General features: G+C 38.8%; 1 protein-coding gene across 1 annotated transcript in view; it reads right to left on the minus strand.

The window, feature by feature from the left end:
- Nucleotides 1-8,673: 8,673 nt before the first annotated feature.
- The window catches only part of LOC109935514 (serine incorporator 1-like), a 32,677-nt gene continuing 25,270 nt past the window's right edge, over nt 8,674-16,080 (minus strand). The window contains exons 7-10 of the mRNA XM_020534152.2: nt 14,329-14,419; nt 13,996-14,146; nt 12,036-12,248; nt 8,674-11,293 (exon numbers count right to left, since the gene is read on the minus strand). Of these exons, the coding sequence (XP_020389741.2) occupies nt 11,155-11,293; nt 12,036-12,248; nt 13,996-14,146; nt 14,329-14,419 (594 nt within the window). The 3' untranslated portion in view covers nt 8,674-11,154. The remainder of the gene's footprint in view (nt 11,294-12,035; nt 12,249-13,995; nt 14,147-14,328; nt 14,420-16,080) is intronic.

A 16,080-nucleotide genomic window follows, 5' to 3' on the forward strand; every position in this document is an offset into this window, starting at 1 on the left:
TCTGAGGAAGGGTCACCGGACCCGAAACGTTAACGCTGTTTTCTCCTCCACAGATGCTGCCAGACCTGCTGAGCTTTTCCAGCAACTTTGTTTTTGTTCACTTCTTGAATATACATCTCATCTTGAAACATTCATTTGACTTTTCTCTAATCTTGATGAATCTGCCCTGTATTTCCAGCATTTTGTGCTTCATTTTTTGCTATTCAACAATTTTTGCACTTTTGAAAATCTCATGCATCCTTTTCCAGGCCTTAAATTGTAGCAATCTTTACTTTCCTAACTTTCCAAGTCTTCCTAAAACCTAAAGACCATTAAAAGCCAAGTTTCTAGCCACACTATCGTTATTGCTTTCTGTGTCACCTGTAAAAATGACCCCACCATGCCCACATGCAATGTGTAATCTTTGATCATCAAAGTCAATATTTCTGCTTCATGAGAAGCTAGATAAAACTGATTTCAGACTATGGTTTAACCCGTGGATTCAGAATACGATGTGTGAGTCATGCATCTTAGATTACAACACCTAGACCTTCCCCTGGAGGCCTGATGGAAAGATCTCAGTATATGCAATTAACCTCAAAGAAAACTGCCATCTCATCAGATTAATATCTGTGATGGGCAAGAAAAGGCTTGGTGCTAGTGATATATTTCCCGTCAAAATGTGTCCAACTACCTGTCAGAGCTAAGGCATTTCTTTCTACCAGATGAATAAAAGAAAACAAAAAACCATTATAGCTCAGTGGCTGGCACTAGTGCCTCACAGCCCCAAATTTGATTCCAGCATCAGGTGACTGTCTGTGTTGAGTTTGCACATACTCCCCATGTCTGCCTGGATTTCCTCCAGCTTCCTCCCACAGTCCAAAGATATGCAGGTTAGGTGGATTGGCCATGCTAAATTGCCCATAGTGTGCTGGTTGGGTGGGTTAGCCATGGGAAATGCAGAGATACAGGGGTGGGTCTGGCTGAGATGTTCTTTGGAGGGTTGGTGTGGACTCAATGGGTAGAATGGCCTGCTCCCACACTGTAAGGATTCAATGATAATCTTTAAAAAATATCTCAAACCAAAATTAATTTCTTAAGGCTACATGGTGAGTCTTTTACAAATGTAGTTTTTTAACCAATTAACAATTTAGGAAGAACTTGGTCTTCTTAAAGTTTAATGTTTTGGTCCTTAATGTTCTCCAAAAGAAGCTTGTGACCCCTACGTTCACAGTTCACAAAGTGAAAGTACTCAGCACCAAACTGATGTATGTTAAAATATGAGTTCCACTGTGTGATGACATTCAAACTTCCATTTGTATGTCAATCTGTTTATTGATCTCGAGAATGTGAAAGATTTGAGAAGAATAATATGACAAAAGTGCTACAGTTTCTTTAAAAAATGCCCCCCCGACAAAAGCTAGAGTGCTGAAAATTCATAAAAATTAGAAGCACAAAGGTCTCTTAAATAAAATACTCACCTCTTTTTGTTCTTTTCTGATGATGCAGGTTGTATTTAAAATATTATCTCATGCTTACAATGCAGAACTAGGTCATTCGACCTGACAATTCCATGCTGGAGTTTATGCTGCTCACAAGCCCATTCTCACTCTTTCATCTCTAATCTGATCCTTTTCTCCCTTCATGTTTATCTAGCTTCCCGTGAACACATCCAGGCTTTTTAATCTTAATTCTGCATTCTAAACCACTCTCTGGGTGAACATGGTTCTTCTGAATTCCCTACTAGATTCATTAGCGACTATATTAGAGTTATAACTTCTTGTTTTGGACTCCCCTGCCAGTGGAAACATCTTGTCTACAGCTATCCTATCAAACTCTATTGGTGTCCCTATCAACTACAGAAACATCTTTCTGTTTTAATAAATGGCCATCTGCCACTTAATGTTTTACAATTTTTTACTTGTGTGGATCAACATACCATTGATATTTTCAACCAGAGGCTATCCGAGCTGCAAAATTCAATCAGTTGGTTCGTGTTGATCCACAGCCCTGTCCCATTCTAAAATGATATCTGCTCTTACCAACATTAACCTGCACTTAGACATCACCATTAACATAGGGTGTGTCTCAAGGTGCTTCCCGAGAGTGTAATCAGACACAAATTAACATTGAGCCAAAAGAGAAGGTCATTAAAAGCTGGATTGAAGAGGTGGGCTTTGAAGATTGAGGCAAAGGCTAGTGATGATGAGAGGGGAGGAGATGGAGTTATGGAGAGAATTCCAGAGCTCAGGGCCATGAGATTTGGGAGCACAGGGTACTGCTGTCCATGCTCCCAATGGGCCTGTTAAATAAGGAGACCGGCAATGCGTTTTTGACTTAATGTGTTCCCCCACACAACACTCCCTCAGCTGAACCCAAACATAGGAACTTTACAGCAAGCACACTTTATGAAGTTCTATGTCTTGCTACCCTCATTACCATTTCCTGCTAAACAGGCTAATTTCAGATTTCATTACTATGGAATCCAATACTGCTTCTTGAAAATGTATTTTCAATTTCTCATCTGCAGCCGCATCCTATAGAAGCACACAAGCCAGTGACAGAACAATACAGAGGCAAAGAATATTTGCATGAGCGGATTATCAATAACAAAAATGTTAACACGCATCTAACCATTGGAGAATGCAGGTTTCTTATTCAGCTTGACTCAGTTAGTGACTCTTGCCTCTGGGTCACAGAGGTCATGAGCTCAATTACAATTTGAGCTTTTGGACATATAATCTCGATTGGCAATTCAGAGCAGTGCTGAAGGCAGGTATTAGCAATGGTCTCATTGGGGCTTGGTAAATGAATCTACAAGCTCCTGTGGCACTATTTAAAGGACAAGGCTTTCTACTCATTCCTCACAATTGGTTAACTATTTATCATACTTTTAACTTGTGGGATCTCGCTGAACATGAAGCAGTTCTCACACTTTCCTGACACAGCAACATGTACTGAACGTCTAAAGCATTTTATTGGCTGTGAGGTATTTAGGACTTAAAGAGACTGTAAATAAATGCCAGTTAGTTCTTTATTTCTATCAGTAAGCACGTAACATTTCTGTTCCTTTTTAAAATCTAGCCACCTTTCCTTTGAAGGAGAATGCCATGTACCAATTAGTAGAAACACAGAAGTTAATTTTCTTCCTATTCTAATATCACAGCTCAAACAGTGGAATCCAAATGGGCTTGTATTTCTAAATGTTCACTGACTACTTGCAAAACCATTGATAGGCTTAATGCTTTGGGGTCATTGTTGGACAAGTTTGATTTTTCTTTCCAATAGCTTTAACGGAGTTATGATGTAGAGCTGTAGGTGTAGTTGTTGGACTTGGGTGGGCACAGTCGGAAGTCACATGATACCAAGTTATAGTCCAACAGGTTAATTTGAAATCACAAGCTTTCGGAGCACTGCTCCTATAATCAAGGTGAAGGAGCAGCGCTCAGAAAGCTTGTCATTTCAAATAAGCCTGTTAGTATAACCTGGTGTCATGTGACTTCTGACTTTAATGGAGTTGTTAGATGAATGGAAGTGGTAATTAATTTTGGAAGTAGTAATTAATTACTATTTAAAAATTAGACCTTGTGAAGTGATTCTGAAATAATTGTGTTTGAACTGTCAAGCACTTCTCACACAAATAAATCTGTCCATATACACCATTAATTTCAAGAGATTGTTAGGTAAATTGATCATTCAGAGTGCTGGTGCAGACATAATGGTTGAATGTCCTCTTGCTGCACTGTAACAATTCTGTGATTGTATATGGTATAATAGTTTGACCTGCTAACACTCACACAGTTGAAGTGTCGGAGCTAGTAGGATAAAGGCTAACTGGCTGAATTTGGAAATCATTCAATTGGTGAATAAAATCCGTTTGTATTTCAATTAGCTACAGGAAGGTGAGAAGCTACAGAGGTTAATGGCAAGGGGTTATATCATGCAACCTCCAGCAGCATATCCATTTAGAACTGAAAACCAAATCAAAGGTTGTCCAATTCCCACATAACTGCACTATGGCCAGACTTGGAGGCTTTTAGGAGGAGGGGAGAGAAGTTGGAGAAAAAAGTATTTTTTTCTTAAAGAGTTAACCCATCTGACGGATGATAAAAGGCTGACTCAGTTACTCACTATGATCTCAGCAGAATGTTTGCATTCCAGTAGTCTCTCAAAACTAAGAAATGATCGAGAGATTGGAGCCATTAAAACTCTGATGAGATGATGGCACCTCTATCTAAGGGGAGGCATTGTTCACTGGCCAACAGTAGCCTGGAGGCTTCCTCTTAACCAAACAGAAGGAGGGGGAAGGACTTTGATGTCACTGACGCTGCGGCATTCAGGCTTAAAGTAAGGAGCATATTGAAAAGAATCATCATCCAAAAAAAATTCTAGTTGTTATCTTTCCTTATATCTTTGAACAGGCAATATCTCCTCTCACTATTGTAACAGCTCATCTGTGCAGTTAGGAAATTCCAGCAACTCAGCTTTAACCCAGATTTCTCATTAAATCTACCTCCACCAACCCCCACCACCCCGCCACCCCAGCCTACATGTCACCACTTATCACACCACACCCATTCCATTTGAACTATTCCAAATGAAGTTATTCGTTCTTTCTCAATGCACTGAAACATGAGTTAAAATTACTTGGGCCCTCACCCTGGGTGCATTTGCAAGCAGCTTGACCTGGTACCCTTAGTATGCAAATGGAGAGTCACTTTTCTCCTTTGTGGTAACTTACTGTGCCTAGGGGAAGATCTGCAGGAGGCTTCCGGTGAGACAGATCCACCGCTAACTTGTAACCCTGAGCCACAAGGACGGAACCAATCATTGCCAGGAATGCAACATGCACAAGGTCAGGTTTGAATGTGGTGACCATTAGTGGCCAAAATTATACCAGACTATCAAAGTAGTTTCCGCCACACCTTTGCTTCGACTATTGCAAAAATCTTTAACCAGAATGTTGAAAGCTGCAATAATTTTGCAAATTTTAGATGTTCAATCTGAATTGAGTGCTGACCAGTGTTGTTTCAATTTATCTTCCTGTTCAAAGACACAATGGAGGAGGATGTGGAGTCATAGGTGAGAACCCAGGATTTACAAAAATGGTTCAGAAGATGAGACTTCAGTTCGGTGGATCAGTTGGAAAAGCTGTGGTTGTTCACCTTTGTGAAGAAAGATTACGAGATGTGATTCACTTGTTGAATATAGTGAAGATCCTGGAGAGATCAATGCAAGACTGCCCGTATTGGTGGAAGGCACAAGAACAAGAAGCAACATAATGGAAAGCTTTTATTGTACACTAAATGATTAGGGTCAGAAATGTGTATTGTCAGAGTGCAGTAGAGGTAGATTCAATCATAACTTCTGCCAAGCAACTGGATGATGAATGGCAGACAAAAATTGCAGGGTTAAGGGAACAAAGCAGGAGAGTAGGATGAGTGAGTTACAATGAGCAAAATTACCTCCTTCCGCACTTTGACAATTCACAGATTTTATGAAAGCTTCTCAATGTCACATGTTATTCCAAAGCCGGTTCAGCAGACAGATGAACCTCTTGCAATATCAGGCTATCAATCAGAGGCGATTTGAAAATGAGGAATGTATAATTTCCCCCTTCAACAGTAAAATACATTGATTGTGATTTTGAATTGCTTACATGGCCCACAATAAAACAATGTCGCATATCAGCTTAAATGAGAGATAGTTATGTTTAACCATAAAAGCAGAAACTCAACTGGAAAATAGTAAGAACTGCCGATGCTGGAGTCAGAGATAACACAGTGTGGAGCTGGAGTAACACAGCAGGCCAGGCAGCATCAGAGGAGCAGGAAAGTTGACATTTCGGTTTGGGAGTCTTCTTCAGAAATGGGGGAGGGGGAAGGCAGCTCAGAAATAAATAGAGGAGGGGTGGGCAGGGGAAGATAGATGGGATGGTGAAAGGCGAGTACAGGTACGCAGCGGTGGGGATTGGTCAAAGAGTTTCAGAGCCAAAGAGATTACCAGAGGGTTGCAGTGGCAGCTTTTTTTAAAAAATAGACTAAATAATAGACAACAGTGTCACCTGCTGGCAAGACCTATTACAGCAAACTACCTTCAAAAAAATACATAAAGAAAGCAGAGTTAACCCTTACAGAGAATCAAGGCCGCTATTTTCAGGAGCTAGCCAGTGCTGGAGTAAATGACAAAATTAACTATCAAACATCTGCAACTCAACAGCACAGACAAGAATTTGATGTTTTAAGAAGTTGCACAACAAAAGAGAATAATTCTACCCTCTAGCAAATTCTTAAACAGACCCAGTATACTGAAAATCTATTACAGCTGATGGTCATATTATGTACACTTGTATCACAACACCGAAGTTGCACTCTTTCTGAATATGTTGTTCTGAGTTAAAACTTTCTCAATCCAGTTACCATTACTTGGTATCTTTATTAGATACTGTCCTAGATAGAAGAGCCCGATTTGTCCCATCATCTTTGTAGCTCTTCCCTTCTCACAGATCAGTGTTGCTGCTCTCAGCCGACTCCCTCACATCAAGATAATATGGTCCATCTTGGATTACAATTAGATCTCTTTCCTGGTTTCTTACTTCCTCTGGACATTAACTTGCGTGTTTCTACTTGTTAATTACAGCCAACCTGCTGCAAAATAGTACACTTTTTTCACCAGTTATCTTATAGCACCGCTATCACTGTTGAAAGTCTGTTTTATCACTGTTTTAACAAAAGCAAACTAATCTACAAAACCTGCTCCAAAGTAATGATTCAAAATGTCTACCCTCTGCTGTAACTATTTATACATTCTTTCTATCCAGCTTCTCTTTCTTTACCTGTCAAATGACCACCCACTTGTGCTTTACACTATAATCCTTTCCGTCAACTTATCACTGTCAACTGTCCTGACAGTTTCAGAATAAGGGGCAAACTGTTTAGTACTGAGGTTAAGTGGCATTTCCTCACTCACGGGGTTATGCACCTGTGGAATTCTCAACCCAAAGGCTGTAGAAGCTGAGTTACAGTATGACAGAGACAGATTAACAGGATCAATAGATTTCTAGATACTAATGACAAAGGGATGTGGGGAAAGTGTGGGAAAATGGTGTTCAGAGCCGATGGTGAGCCATGATCTAGACTGGCAGAGAAGGCTTGATGGACTGAATGGCCTAGTCCTGCTCTTATGTTCCATGCTCTCCACAGATCTTTCCCATCCGCCATCCGCTTTTTCCCAGCTCTATCCCCATCCCAATTATAATCAAAGATAAGTGACATGGTGCATTTTGGTATGTACAATTACACCTGATTTTCTTACACTCAATTCTTAAACTCATCCATCAAAAGACATAAATGTGCCACAAGCACCATTGTCAAGACTTAGGGACAAAATGCACCCATGCTTTCAGATACTATACAGTGAATGATTTGGACATTCACATTGTTACACCCATAGATGATCAGATTGTATGGCCACAGTAAGTGGCACGAGTGATTTTCCAATTTTTAAGATTGTCACATCATAATAGCCCATTTCATTTAAAATGTCAAAGTCTTCCACATGTACTGTCACTAGAGAACACAAACCAAAAGGCAATCTTGGCCCAGCTCAGTTAAAATTAAATACGAAAGGTTATGTTTAATGCAGCCCTTGGGAGCAGATTTTAAGCGGTGGACAGGTTGCATGGATCACAGGGGAAGGCATGCATTCCTATGTCTGCCAGCAAGAAAACTGACTCCTATTGGAACTTACAGATGTAATGGGCTAACGTGAGAAGCTTGTCCACTGATTAATTAGGCCCATTATTGAGATAAAAGATTAGTGGTGATTCAGGAACTCTCCCAAACTCCCATGGACTTCCTATGCCTCATCAAGGCTATCCAACAAATTGTGTCCGATTTGAAAGGAGAACGTGCCTCGTCCAAAGACACTTGCCACCGAATTGAAGGACGCATCTTCATGGACAAAACGCAAAGAATAGGGAACGCGAGAGAGCAAGGGACGGAGAGGGAGAGAGACGCTACTAAGAGCTGCCAACTCCATCCTTGTATCTAAACCATTTCCCTTCTCTCCTCAGCATGACCTCTAATCCAACCCACTCAACTCTCACCCACAAACTCTAGTGAAGGCCTCAGCGTTTCTCAGTCACAGCCACCATTCCTGGTGATGGTGATGGACAGTTGCCAGCTTCTAAGTGGTTGGCAATTCCAGTGTTGGCCAACTAAGCCAGAGGTAGAGAGGCACTTCATTCTGTCAAATCCTCCTCACCCCACATACCGAAGCAATGTATGATTCTCACTGGTTCTTGGTGGGTGGACCCGAATTGGGAACATTAAATCCAGCTCCATATTTTACAGTCAGATCCTAAGGAAGAAATTTCAAAGCTCAAGCTCTATTTTTGTCTACTAAAATACGATCAATTTACAAGATAGAAAAAAAAATGTAACAAGTAAATCTGAACATGAGAAAAATATTGACATGAAGTTGACTCAACATCTGAAAACAGGAGGGTAGACGACTATCCAGCTGTGACAAAATCACAACCACCAATATTAGCTTAAATCAGGGACATCTTTCTGATTCAGAAAGTGACAGACCAAAGGGAACAGGATGTTGTGTTTTCCTTTTTATTGCTGGTTTAGAATTCTACGCTTCATCACAGACATCGTTGGACTTGGAAACAAAACTCAAGTTTGATGAAAAGGAAGAAAATATCTTTATTCATAAGTTCCGTGCTAGATTTATAAATGATGCATATTTTACAAATACAGTAATCCCCCAAGGAGTAACTAATGACTACAAGATTAAATACATATATTTCAATTTTCTAAATCATTGATCCTGTTCTCAAGAAAGATACAAAAACATTAAAATATTATTTCTTGCAACTGTTTTAAGGAATCTCCTTTAGCAATCAGCAGTAATATATGCAACAAAACACTTTGGAGAAAAGCACAATTCCACTGCAGAAAAATCCTTCCTCCTCCGAGAACTTATTAGTTTCATCACAAAAGGGAAATCACAGTACCACTGTGATTTGAAGAGCTGCGACATCTTGTGACCAATGTGCACAATTACAGCGTGGGTTTCTATGCTTGCAAGATTTGGTACCTGATTTTTTTTGCATAAAATATCAGTTTGGGGAAGGCAATGAAAATAAAGATCTGAAAGGACAAAATGATTTGTCTTCATTAACAAATGAAATTCACCAAGCACAACATCTTCTGAAATAGGCACAAGTGGTAAGGCATATTTTTATGCTTCAAAAACAAACTATGCAATTCTCCAGGTTATAAATCATTTTCTATACTTGATTTTTCAAAAATTTTAAGCAGAGAATCATACAATACCTATGTGGGTACAACATTTGATATACAATTTCAAGATGATGATACATGTAAAAAAAAAAATTTACTTTCCACTTTTGTGAGGTTTATAAGTGGTAGGTATCATCTCTAATTTGAATTAGTACTTTTTATAAGTTTTCAAAAGCAATAGCGAATGCTACAAATCTTTACTAGTCTAAACACATTCTGTCATGTCACAGTGAATTGTTAAATCACTGTACAAATAATTATTGCTTCAGCACAGACTATATCACTTTCAATGAAGTTTTCCATTTTAGAACGCTTTCCATTTTACAAAGGTCACAGCGTTTTTTTAAAAAAAAAAAAAATCCTTTCTCTGGGGTGCCTTATTTCAAAACTAACTTGCAACTTCCCTCTCAGTTGCTTGCAGAAAATTGCTCCAGCTTAGTTTGACACATGGATTGAAGAATGCTCTTCTGTAACACCTACATAGACAACACTATCAAAATTTCCTTCCAGCACATCCAAAATAAGAAAGCAATCACTCCATGGGAAGCACTTTCAGCTTTAGAGTTATTTAAAATATGATACCTTTATCCTTTCCTTATTTGCTTTGAGGATCAGCATGGACAAAAATAACCAACAGTATAAGTTCAATAAAGCACATTCTCCTACATATTTTTAACTAGATCATCCTAGTCCCAGCCTTAATAAATCTGGTCATCTTTGTGCTCCCATTGACAGCTTTAACAATGGCACTAGGAGACTTGATAAAAGCCAACATTCTCTGATGACTGGTTAATGTCCCTTACGCATTGCATAGTTTGAAGATGTAACTTGCAAGACTGCCTCTTTAATTCCTAAAAACTCCCTTCACTTGCGTTGTACCATTCATTATTTCTATCAATTCTTAAAAAAACTGTCAATAATTGCTTCAATATTTCGCATTACTGTTTCATTCTTATTCTTGTAAACTAAGACTTTGAATCCTTGATCATATATCTAATCAACATGCCATAAACTTTGTAACCTCAAGTCAGTATCTCATCGTTTAAAACTCACTACAGTTCCTTAAACAAATACTGAAAATATGCCAATGATAAACTAAGCTGAAATATTAATGACATGATGCATATATTTGCAAAGATTTTGCGATTACATTTATTGTCAGGTTGCAGCCGGCCAAGTTGGATTTAGTTTTCCCTTTTAAAGATTAGGTCAGCTTGATGCACTATATATGGACAGCATAGACCAGGTACAGTTTTCAAAAGGAAGCAGAGTTAGAGGACAAGGACTAATTCAACAAGAGTATGTGGACATGATTCAGCTCTTCTCTCAAAGTAATACCACCTGCCCTTACATTTGCATTAAAATTGCCATGTGCACGTTAGAATTTGTCCACGTGAATATGTAACACTAGCTGCATCTTACTGCTTGTGGTGGCATTCAGCACCTTCACAGGCAGGAGGCAGTATATACAGCATTTAAAAAAAGTTTTCCATCAGGTTTCATCAAAAAGATTTTGATTCACAATAAAGTTGACCAACCTGAGGAAGATTTCTTAAAGTACTTACAGATGACTTAAAATGGCAGCTTCAAACACCAACCTGGTCAGGCAGGAGAGAAGAAAATGGTTTCCCTGTCTGGAACAGTGGTAGAAGCTCCATTTCAAAGGAATATGGAAAATGAGTGACAAAAAGCTCATAAAAGGACATTTTGATTAGAAATGAATAGCTCCAAAATGGTGTAGTGCCATATTTTATACAAGTATTGTTTAGATTTCCATGTTTACAATCAAGTAGTGGAAGAATTCAGTCCAATGAAAAGAATATATAAAAATAGCATATGGCTGTGAGGAGCATCAATCAGCTTAGCTGAAGTCACGATTTGACAGTATGAGAGGAGCAACCAGAGTCCACAGGTACAACAGGAGTCCAACCCAGCTGGAAGAGATCTTCACCCAGACAGCTGCCCAGGCACTCTGCACAGCCGAGTAATCAGAGTTGGGACTAGGAAGACAGCACAATTGTAAAACAATTAGTAAATAAAAATCATAAATCTGTCAGCTAACAATCAGTGGCAAGGAAAAGCAATTTACTGGGCTGACATTTGCTCCAGCTCTCAAACTGTTGTTACAGAGTTAGGAGCCACAATTTATAACTTAACGGGCAATAGGCCCATCTGATAAACAGCAAATAAGCTGGAAACTGTAAAAAAAAATGAACTGAAGAAAATCCTGAGGGCCTGGAAGAGGGTTTCTGAACCCTTTATTATTCTGATACACATCTGTACAGACAAGATGAGTTACTGGAAAGCAACAAAGAATATTTTAAAATGCTCCTCATAAGAGAGATTTTACAATCAATTAATTCAGCTATAACAAATACTAGAATATGGAATCTTCTGGTCTGTGTGGCTTACTGCTGTATGGATGTGAGGGGATTACCAGGCTAATTATGAGCAAGTCATTATCATGTGTTAACTAACTGTTCCTTCAAATTTTAGCTCTTTTCTTTCTTGTGAGGAAATCCTTAATTGCTTAAGTTGTTTCCCTGCATGGAGGAATTGAGATGGGATCAGAATCTTGTCTCGAGGAATTAAAGGAACCAAACCATATTTAATGGCCTGTTCCTTCAGCCCTCTCTGACAACAAAGTTGTCAGCTTCACTTTTGTTCAGTATACAACACAGTAAAGGATGCCTTGCTGTATTTCACATTACACTGCTAAATCAGTATCAGGCAAAGACGTACCGGTACCAGTTGGTAAGTGTCATCATGATGTAAAGAGAGGCGAGGAACAGGCAGAAATGGAAGAAGGAATAATTGTAGGTAACAGCATCCTGCTCATTATCCACTGCACGATGAAATCCACCTTCGCGGTCAGCAGAAAAGTCACCCACTGAGCTTTCACCTCCCTCAGTCATCATCAATTTGTTAACTTGTTCATTACTTGATGATCTGATGCTGTAGAAATCAAGAAGAACAGAAAGAACAGAACATTATTTGCAGAACAATGTGCTGCAGACACCTTTTTAAAAAACTGAAGTTTACAACCACCAAACGTAAGTTTGGTGCATACTTAATTTCATGGAGAGGGGACAGAGACAATGATGTATTTTCACTGGACTTAAACTGTAGAGGTCCAGGCTAATCCTCTGGGAAGACTGGTTCAAATCAACCTAGCAGTTAGTGGAATTGAAATTCTGTTAATAAAATCTGGAACTGAAAGTTACTTTCTGCAACAGCTCATGAAACTCCACTAAGGTCTGTCAGGGAGGGAAGTTTGGCCTGGTCTACATGCAAGTCCAGACCCAAAGTAATAACTACTCTCTGGCATGGCCTAGCAAGTCACTGAGTTCAAGGGTAATTACAGATGGGCAATAAATCCCATCATGTGAAAGCATAAAAAAATACAATTTAACTTGATTCCTTTCATTCTATCTCAACTTTTCCTGCTCTGAAGACAAGTTCTTTATGTATAATTGACTGCTCTCACTTTCTGATAAATTAGCAAAACAGTCCAGGAGTTGCCACAGGTGGCAATGAAATGTTCTGTTGGCAAACTAAAGTTGAAGAGTTAGCTACAGGATGTTCTTGCCAAAGCCGGCCAAAAAGATTTCACATCATTTTTTAGTCTTTACTCCAATTCAAAATAGTTTCAATGTCCACAACACTATATTCAATTCAATACAAAAAATATCAAGTGGAAAACGCACAGCAGATTTCTGGTTCTTTGAAAATAACATTGATGACCAGATTGATCAGTGAACAGGGAACAGTGCATAGGAAATTGTTGGACGATCCCTTAATCAATAGGATATTAAACACATTTATAAATAAAACTTTGATTTCACTGGGAAAAATCCAGATTTAGATCAAGAATGACAGTTTCCCTTTCTAGAATTCTTCATGTTGAGCAAAGAACAGGGAGGGCTACAAATACTACTCACACACGACCCCTACAGCTGACATCTACACCAGTGGCGGTTCTAACCCGAGAGATCCACTTGACCCTCACCACCAGCAGTGTTCCATTTAAATAAGACCCAAGAACAGGAAAACAGATTTCAGCAATAAATAGCTTGCAATCAGTTGAGGTTTCGATTCAAAGTCCAAACTCTCACATATATGGGGCAGCACGATGGCTCAGTGGTTAGCATGAGGGACCCAGGTTCAATTCCACTCTCGGGTGACCGTGTGGGATTTGCAGATTCTCTCCATGTTTGTGTGGGTTTCCTCCTGTTTCCTCCCACAGTCCAAAGGTGTGCAGGCTAGGTGGATTAGCCATGGGAAATGCAGGGTTACATGGGTAGGACGTGGTATAATGTGGGAAAATGTGAGGTTATGCACTTTGGCAGGAAGAATAGAAGAGCAGAATATTACTGAAATGGAGAAAGACTGCAGAAAACTGTAGAACAGAGGGATTTAGAAATCCTCAGTATGATGATTGTTCCAGCTTTGTTTGACACACGGATTGAAGAACACTCTTCTGTAATACCTACACAGACAACATTATCAAAATTTCCTCTTCAGAGGGTCGGTATGGATTCAATGATCCAAATCGCCTGTTTACATACTGTAGGGATTCTATGATCCTATGTAACTTGACATCTGTTTGTGCTTTTTCTTAAAAAACAAAAGAAATTTTACGGGGAGAATTATTTGAGATTTTTCCAAGAAAATGTAAAACAGAAGGCATGAAAACACTGACCTTGCATAAAGCACACAAAGAAGGAAGATGACCAACCCAACAATGCTCTGGGCGTCCCACCACTGGACTAATGAATGAGATGGTGGAGCAACAGTCGAGTTGCTGGTGGTTTGCTGGACAATGCTCAGTAGACTGGGGTTACATTTTCTTTCTGCAAAGAAAGCAGCAAAATACTGTGTAACCCAGATTAGCAGGTTCACAAATGACCAGACAATACTGAACAAAATACTCAAACTTTTTTTTGTGACACAAGCTTTAAATACTTAATTGCTAAGGCCTCAGAAAGCACTACATATGACAGAAACTTAGATCAAACTGCAAAGTTAAATTTACCTGGTTCATTTGTCATGGCAGACCAGGTCACATACAGAGTATAGAGAGTAATGACAGAGGCTTGCAGCAATCCTGAATGAGGCTGAGCTTCCTGCCAAAATGAAATGAGGAACAAATAATTCAATGAACAAACAAGCTTCCAATTAACACAGATGACCATTTCTGTTAAGATAAATACTAAGTAGTGATGGCCAAAACAAAAATAAGCTAGATATTTATTCAGTTTGAGTTATAGAATCATTAAGACAAAGAAGAGTGATGTACTGTCCATTGAGCTGATGCTGAAATCCAATTCCTCTTTTCTACCACCCTACCCTCATAGCTTACACGTTTTTCTACTTGCCCCTTTGAATTAATTCATTAAAAAGAATCTTATTAATAGAGGAAAAGAGAATATTTTTCTTCTGTGCTGCGTCAATGATGCTATAACATCAACTAAAACAAAATTAAGGCATAATAAGATTATGCTGCAGATGAAACAGAAACTAGACTTTCACCGGTCATTAAAGTTCTTTCAAAAACAAGATTAACAATATTTCAGCAATACAGTACTCCTTTTTATAAAGGTGTTTTATGCAATTGTGTAGAATTTGCTCACAGTTGATGGTGTGGTGCACATTATAGATCACACTGCACAAAATATACAGAGGGGGTTTGGGTTTTCAACAACTGATTTCTCTCCATAGATGCTGCCAGATCTGCTGAGCTTTTCCAGCAATTTCTGTTTATTTCTGATTTACATTACCCATAGATTTTTCAGTTTTTATTTAGTCTTTAACTGACAGATTCATGCTTGCCTGCATCAAATTAAAACAGTTTTCTGCTGCAATCACATGTTCACTGGGAATTTAGTTGAATTTGTAAAGTTCAGTTCTAATCTAAAAAGCCTGTGTCAGCATTTAAAATAGGAAACAAAGTTCAACATTACCTAGTTATAGCATTCCTGCAACCCATTTATTTCAACTCCAACCTGTAATTCTAGAGGTTAATAACTTAAAAGTTCCAAAATGAATCGTTAGCTTTGTACTACAGGGTTATACCCCCTCTTTTTCTTACGTACACTTAATAGAGGTAAATAGATCCCATCCCCTGCCCCGGGTTATACTCTTCCATCCTCTTCCATCAGGCAGAAGAAACAAAAATTTGAAAACATACACCAACAGATTCAAGAACAGCTTCTTCCCCACTCTTATCAGACTTATGAACGGATCTCTCGTTTTGGAGTTGATCTTTCTCTGCATCTTCTATGTAGCTGTAATGCTATATCCTGCATTCTGATTTATTACCCTGATGTACTTACATAAGGTATGATTTGTCTGGTTAGCACACAAAACAATACTTATCACTGTGTCTCGCTACATATGACAATAATAAATCAAATCAAAATCAACAGCAAGAGTAGGCTACTTGTGCCTCAATAAATGTATACTGATGGTATTCTAACCACAACTCTATGTTCCTATCTACCCCTGATACCTTTTGACTCCATTCACATTTAAGAATCTATCCAGTGCAGCCTTAAAAATATTCAACTACCCACTGTCTCAACCAGTTCTGGTAGGAGAGTTCCAAAGATTCAATACGACCGAGAAAAAAATTTCTCATCTTGGTCTTAAAAACATTGCACATCATTTCTAATTTTCCTTATTTAACCCAGGGATGTAAAGGCTAGTTGTAACAAAACATTTAGAAATGCATAATACAATCCAGTAGAGTCAACATTCTTTGCAGCGGTAACAAGCAGAATAGATA

This window comes from Rhincodon typus, chromosome 27 (assembly GCF_021869965.1).
Source record: "Rhincodon typus isolate 14 chromosome 27, sRhiTyp1.1, whole genome shotgun sequence".
NCBI lineage: Eukaryota > Metazoa > Chordata > Chondrichthyes > Orectolobiformes > Rhincodontidae > Rhincodon > Rhincodon typus.